At 43.6% G+C, this 6,298-nt stretch overlaps 1 protein-coding gene across 1 annotated transcript; it reads right to left on the minus strand.

Annotated features, from left to right (window-relative positions):
- Nucleotides 1–5,321, minus strand: ptger4b (prostaglandin E receptor 4 (subtype EP4) b). The gene is made up of 2 exons (XM_037117441.1): nucleotides 3,819–5,321; nucleotides 1–2,038 (listed from the first exon to the last, which is right to left on the minus strand). The coding sequence occupies exons 1-2, from the start codon at nucleotides 4,596–4,598 to the stop codon at nucleotides 1,478–1,480; spliced, it is 1,341 nt and encodes a 446-aa protein (XP_036973336.1). The 5' UTR covers nucleotides 4,599–5,321; the 3' UTR covers nucleotides 1–1,477.
- Nucleotides 5,322–6,298: the final 977 nt, after the last annotated feature.

Below are 6,298 nucleotides of genomic sequence, written 5' to 3' on the forward strand. Positions count from 1 at the left end.
TTATATGAATATTTATCAACTTTTATTTATTCATGTGGTACAATATAAGTGTTTTGACAAGAGTGCCAACCTTTAGTGGTACATTTCACACCAGTTTGTTTTCCACAACAAAAACTCTAACATTGAATATATATCATATAATGATATTCAATTCAATCTTTATAGCTGAAATTAAATGTAAATCCTCACAGTAACTTCAGGAAATTCATTGGACAAAACCTTTAAACTTATCGGAGAGGAGACTAAACAATGTATTCAATTTATGTTCCCCTTCTTAAGTCGGACTAAATGAGAGGCGTTGCACATTACATTAAGCTGAAATAAGATGAAGTTGGATTAATCCTTTGAAAGTAATGGCCTGAAAAGAGTCAGGTAACTTGTTTTATGAAGACATTAGTGTAAGAAGACTCCTAACATCCTACAGCATCTGCACTGTGGAAAAGCCCCAGTATAGCTGCCTTTTATTATGAAATGCAGGGGATGGTATGCATCTAGCTTTGATGTTGGAGCTGCTCCGTCATCCAAACCAAATTGTTTGCAAATGTTCTTATGTACCAAAAAAAAAAAAAGAAAAGAAAAAAAAAAGAAAAAACAAACAAAAAACTATGAACATATTCATCTTGTACCGATTTAAAATGGCTCCAAACTATCTGAACCTTCTCACAGAGAAGAGAAATACCGCCCGGTCGCAATGCAGAATCAAATGTTGGCACTTAACGCTCCTGCAAACCACTGATACGCTCACATTATAAATGTGTAATAGGCTACTTATCATGTTGACGTTTCGACAATACGTGTCATGTCACGCTTACATGTTTACGACCTGACTTTTAAATCAGGAAGGGGAGGGAATGGGAACGCAGGATAGGCTGCCAGCACTGTGTTTCAGCATTTTAAGGATGACCCTGTTGGATGTCTTTTGGAAGATTTTTTAGGACATCCTCAGCCACATTCTGGGAAACAAAACAGGCATTCTTAGCCAATAAATCATCTTTTCCTAAATTTAAAACCTAAAAATGTAAACACAACAAAACACTGCAACATATCTGTGGTTTGCAGAACTGTGCATTGACAACATGTATTCTGGCGACTGGGTTGGACGACAACATACTTATATAATAAATTAACATCATCGTGGACCACTGTTTCACATTTTATCATCAGCTCCTTACAGTCATGGTGTTGGCTGTCAAAAAATGCTAGAAAACAGTCATCGTCAACAGCCTCACAGTGGTTTCACAATTCAAAAAGTGCAACAAAAGAGCTCCTCGGCAACGCCATGTTGGTCTCTATGGTTTTTCTTGACATAACTGATTGTACTGAAGAGTGATACGGTGTTTGTGTTGAGTTATGACTGAGGAGTAATACATTGATAATAGGTATTTAGATCAGTAATGCGTCCTTGTAGTAGAAGTCCACTAGATATCTACAGATTGATGGGCGATAGTTCAGTCTTTTCCATTATCGGACTCTCACCTCATATGCATTTCTCTTGTATGTTTGCAGTCTCATCAGTGAAAGTCACATGTAGAGAGTCCTTGGGACACACTGGGAGCACATTCAGTGGCCTGCCAGGCGCGTCGTCCTCTAAATCGCTCTGTGAAAGCTCCCTCTGAGGCCCCTCGCCCGCCTGGGGACCTTGTAACGTCTGTGCAGATGGCAGACTGGAGCCGCACTGCGCCCCCGCTTGAAACGACCTCCTGGGGTTTCCCTCAGATGGATACAGGAAGGTCTGCGAGGTGCTCACCAATTCCCGGAGCTCCCGCGACACCAGCGAGGGAGAGTCCCGGGAGACGATGGAGGAGTTGAGGCGGCCGTCGGCGCAGCGGAACTGCCCGCCGCTCCTGCGTCCCTGCCCGCCCATTTTGCAGAACAGACACTTGATCTTCTCCATCATCTTGAGCACCACAGTCTTTCTGAGCAGGATGTAGATCCAAGGGTCCAAGATGGGATTGACTGAGGCCATGCGGATGGCCAGCAGGTCCTCTACTCGCTTTTCACTCTGGTTTATGTGCAGCTGATTCGCAAAGATCCTCCACTGAAGGCACAGAGAGAAAAACAAACTTAGCAAATACATTTAAGAAGTTAACAAGCATCCACAGGTTGTTATATAAAGGCACTTTTAACGACATTTCAAATGCAGGGACCATCTGAGCTTGTCCGTTATCAAGCCCAAACTTGTCTACGAGACATTTACAAGAGTTCGGCGATTGTTTATTTTACATATTCCTACATGTTTGGAATGGAACGGTCCAATATAAAAAGGCGCTTGTCTGAATGTAACTCCAGCGCACCAACAGCAGTGTTGAGATGGAAAGAGGCCAATAAAAACAGAGTTACATGTCTCACCATCATTCATCACAAGAAAGCCTTTGGCCATTGGGCTTCCCCAGGGTGCCATCAAATACAATTATAAAGACAAGGTCACAAAAGCCTTGATGTTTGACATTTAACCAAATGATATAAGTGCTCTTGTTAAAGGAGAGGTTAACAGGTTTTCTTAAAGTCTCCCTCCGGTCAAAGACTTGTTTTTATTCCCGTTTGTACAGTTGAACTTTTACACTTTCATCAGATGAACATCAAAACAGCCTCCTGGTGTCAAACTATGCATGCGCATGATTCTGCACAGCGAAGCTCAAATCTTCTCTCCATGGTTTTTGAAATCTGATTTTAAGAGGTGGGTGATTCATGAAATCACAAATAGGTTTCAAAAGCCGGTCCTAGTCCAGGAGGCATCTTGTTGTTCAGCAGTTAAATGTGTGTACTGATAAATCTTTGTGTATTCACGTACTCTGGGATTTTTATGAGGAAAATTTGGCATTTTAAGGATTTCGATTTGGTAATTTTTTTTGTGGAGACACCATGTTGATCATAAAATTGTAATTGATGTTTTTAAACCTTTACAATTGCTTTATTAATGATTAATGAACATTTTTTTAAAAAAAATAACTAGTAAAATAACTACTAAATAAAGTGAAATTAAATATAAATGTTTCATTGATTGATAATGTGCTGGGCTGCAGAGACAAGATCATCCACAAAGAGGACATTTTGCACTAAAATACAGCAACTTTGAAATGCAAATGTTTTATTTACCTAATGCAGACTGTTCATATTAACTTAAGCTGTGTTCACAGGATTAGGACTGTGAATTTTGTACACCAGTGGACGCACGGACGTTAGGAAGGGGTCCAATGTGAACAGGAGGGGAAAAAAAAACAGTTTCAATGCATATTTACAGGCTGCTTAAAACCTGTGAACTGCTCCTTTTATTTGATCATTAACGTCTGCCTGCACATGCAGGAATGTCTGCCTGTCAGTCAACACCGCAGGACACACGGAAAAATCTCTCACGGTGCCCGCTTAGAAACTCTGGGAAGCTGGAAATGTCAGACGATGAAAAAAACTGTTTGCAAACACCGCATGAAGTTGCACGGCGATCAGCTCCCAACCACAAATATTCCCGCTGGTAGAACTGAAGCTAGATGTTCTTTGTATAAACAGCTGATGAGATCGCATTTGGGCGTGTGAACAATCACACTTGTGCATCAGAGAAATGCGTCATTTAACCGCAAGGATCCATAACTGGAACACAAAGTTCAGGTGAACCATGGTCTGCTTCTTTTGATCATTCGGTCGATTAGATAAACATGTTTCAGGGAGCACAAGAATCGGATTTCATTCAGTGTCTGATCAATTGTATTTTTATCCTGCTTTCTCACTTCATTTGGGAAAAATCGGACATTCTTTACGCCCAAGCTTTTACGCACACACCCGGTACAAAAGGTGACTTGTTTTTAATTACTCCTAGTACTCACCACTAAAGGTATGGAGCAGATGAGAACCACAAGGGAGGTTGCTATCAGCAGGATCACCATCTGGATCTCTGCCCCGGCTAAACGTCCGAAACTCCGTCTGCGCCGGAGCTCCGCGATGCGCCGCTGGTCCGTGCCCAAAGACGTGCGGCGGATGAAGCGCTTGTGCATCAGGATCAGCGCCCCGCACACCATCACGTTACAGATGACAGTGGCCAGCACGATCACAGCATTCGCACCCGCGTACATCAGGTTAAAAGTCGCCACTGTTGTGTGGTTGTTCTGCCAGTCGATGAAGCACCAGGTCTTCGAGTTCTGGAGCTTTACCTGGCCGAGCCCCATGCTGGGCAGCGCGCAAAACACGGTGCTGGAGATGTAGATGACCAGGAGAGTGAGCGCGGCGAGCTTCTGGTTGACGTACTGGTTGTAGAAATACGCGTGGTTGATCGCCATGTACCTCTCCACTGACATTGCGAACACAATGCTGAGTTGGACCAAGAAGAAGAAGATGAGGATGAAGCCGGAGTACTGACACAGCGGCTCGCCGCCCGGCCACGAGCCCTTCATGTAGGTGGCGATGGTGACAGGGCTGGCCAGCAGGGTGCCCAGGAGGTCCGTGACCGCCAGGCCACACACAAGCGTGTAGAAAGTCGTCTCCTTCTGCTCCTTCCGTGATATTCGCAGAACCACGATGGCGATGACGTTCCCCACCACCCCGAAAATGAACATAATCGCCGGGATGGTGGGCGGCCGGAAGGTGCGCGGCTCGGCCGTGGAGTTCATACCTGCACGGATTTCTCTGTCTGTTTCACAATAGGCAAATGCTCCACTCTCACTTCAAGATCTGTGATACTTTCCAATAACGCGCATTCCCCAGGTGCTCCAAGGAGAAGCCAATCCATCGTTTCCAAGCGTCCCTTTTACGCACGGACTTCATCCCATCAAGTCACTCCATAATCCAGCAAAGTTCCTGACGAAAACGCGGAGCAATCCAGAGGATGAAGGTGTTCACTCTCCGCGAGCTGCGCTTCACCTTGCTGTCACACTCACAACTGACAGGGAAGTTTCTCGCTCTTGGTGCACGGAGCACAGCTCCTCCTCTGCACCTCATTAAACCACCAGTGAGCTGTCTGAGACGCAGAGCAGCGGAGCAGCAGAGCGGGAGGGCGGCCGTCAGAGAGAGAGGATGTGTGCACGAGGCTGAAGCTGGTTTCAGTTCTTCCCCCACACAAAGTGACCTCTCCCCGCCCTCATCGTTTCTTTGAATCAGCAAAGTCAAAACTATGATTGGTTTAAAACATACCGACGGATTTATTGACGTCATAGTTTGCATACAAAACAAGTACAACTGTAAAATGTGTGAGATACTTTCACTCAACTTGTAAAATTTAGAGGTATTTAAACGTTACTAGAACACCTGAAGCCACTTCTTCTACAACTCAGAGTGGAATATTGTCCTACCGACAATGCATTTCAGGAACAGTGTTTTCTGTTTGTGCAGGCTTTGACCTTTTTACATTTCAATAACTTTTGCATGCACAAGAACGTATAAAACAATGAAGGGAGGGAAAAAAATGAAAAAGCATAACAGGTCTGCTTTAATACGCAAGGGATAATGTATAGAAGGGTCGTCATTATCGGGAAAATAAGTCCCGACAGGACGAACCGGACTGACCGGTCTGATTCGTCCTGAAGTTTCTTATTTTCCCGATAATGACTGCCATTCTATGCATTATCCCGCTTATTACACGGCTACTTGCCAACATGAAAAAAAACTTAACACCGTGTGTCTTTTGACAATGTATTTGTTACCATTTATAGTGTTTTTCAGCAGAGAAATAGTTAGTCAGGTAGTTAGTCATAAATAGTTTGCCAAACTGATGACAAAGATGTTGAGCAGAACATTCTTTAGAACACAGCTGATCACTCGTCCTCTGAAATTCAAGTCCTCTAACCAGTCTTTTAAAACTTACTTGGCCCATACGTGCTTTTTTGTGTTCAGTTTGTGTCAATCCTCCTTTATTTTATCAACGTCTCTGTCATCCAAAACTTTGTGCCGTTTCGCTTCTCCCTCTTCTCTGCTTTCCTCTCTTTTTTTTTCTTGACTGGTGACGACAACTCAGCCTTTTGCCAAGAGTCGAAATCACCATATTTTCCAAAAATATTAAAGTTAATGTGAAACTCATCCATAATAGTGGCCTGGGAGTATGTTTTTCCGATATGAAGTAGGCTACAGATCAGCTGACATCGCCTAGTGACAGAATACACTGGGGTGATATGTGACCGGACTACTTGCAGAGCAAAGATTCAAGAGCGCGGAGTGCTACGAAATACGTGAATCAAAGGCAAAAAGGCCACTTTCCTTGACCATGGTCAAATATGTTTAGCAGTGATCAATTATACGAAAGTAATTTACCACCAAACGTTGGGAAGGCCCATTCAAGTGAATGGCGCATTCTACAGCATTAAGAAGAGCCGTGTAA

The sequence above is a fragment of the Acanthopagrus latus genome, chromosome 12 (genome assembly GCF_904848185.1).
Source record: "Acanthopagrus latus isolate v.2019 chromosome 12, fAcaLat1.1, whole genome shotgun sequence".
In the NCBI taxonomy this organism is placed as follows: domain Eukaryota; kingdom Metazoa; phylum Chordata; class Actinopteri; order Spariformes; family Sparidae; genus Acanthopagrus; species Acanthopagrus latus.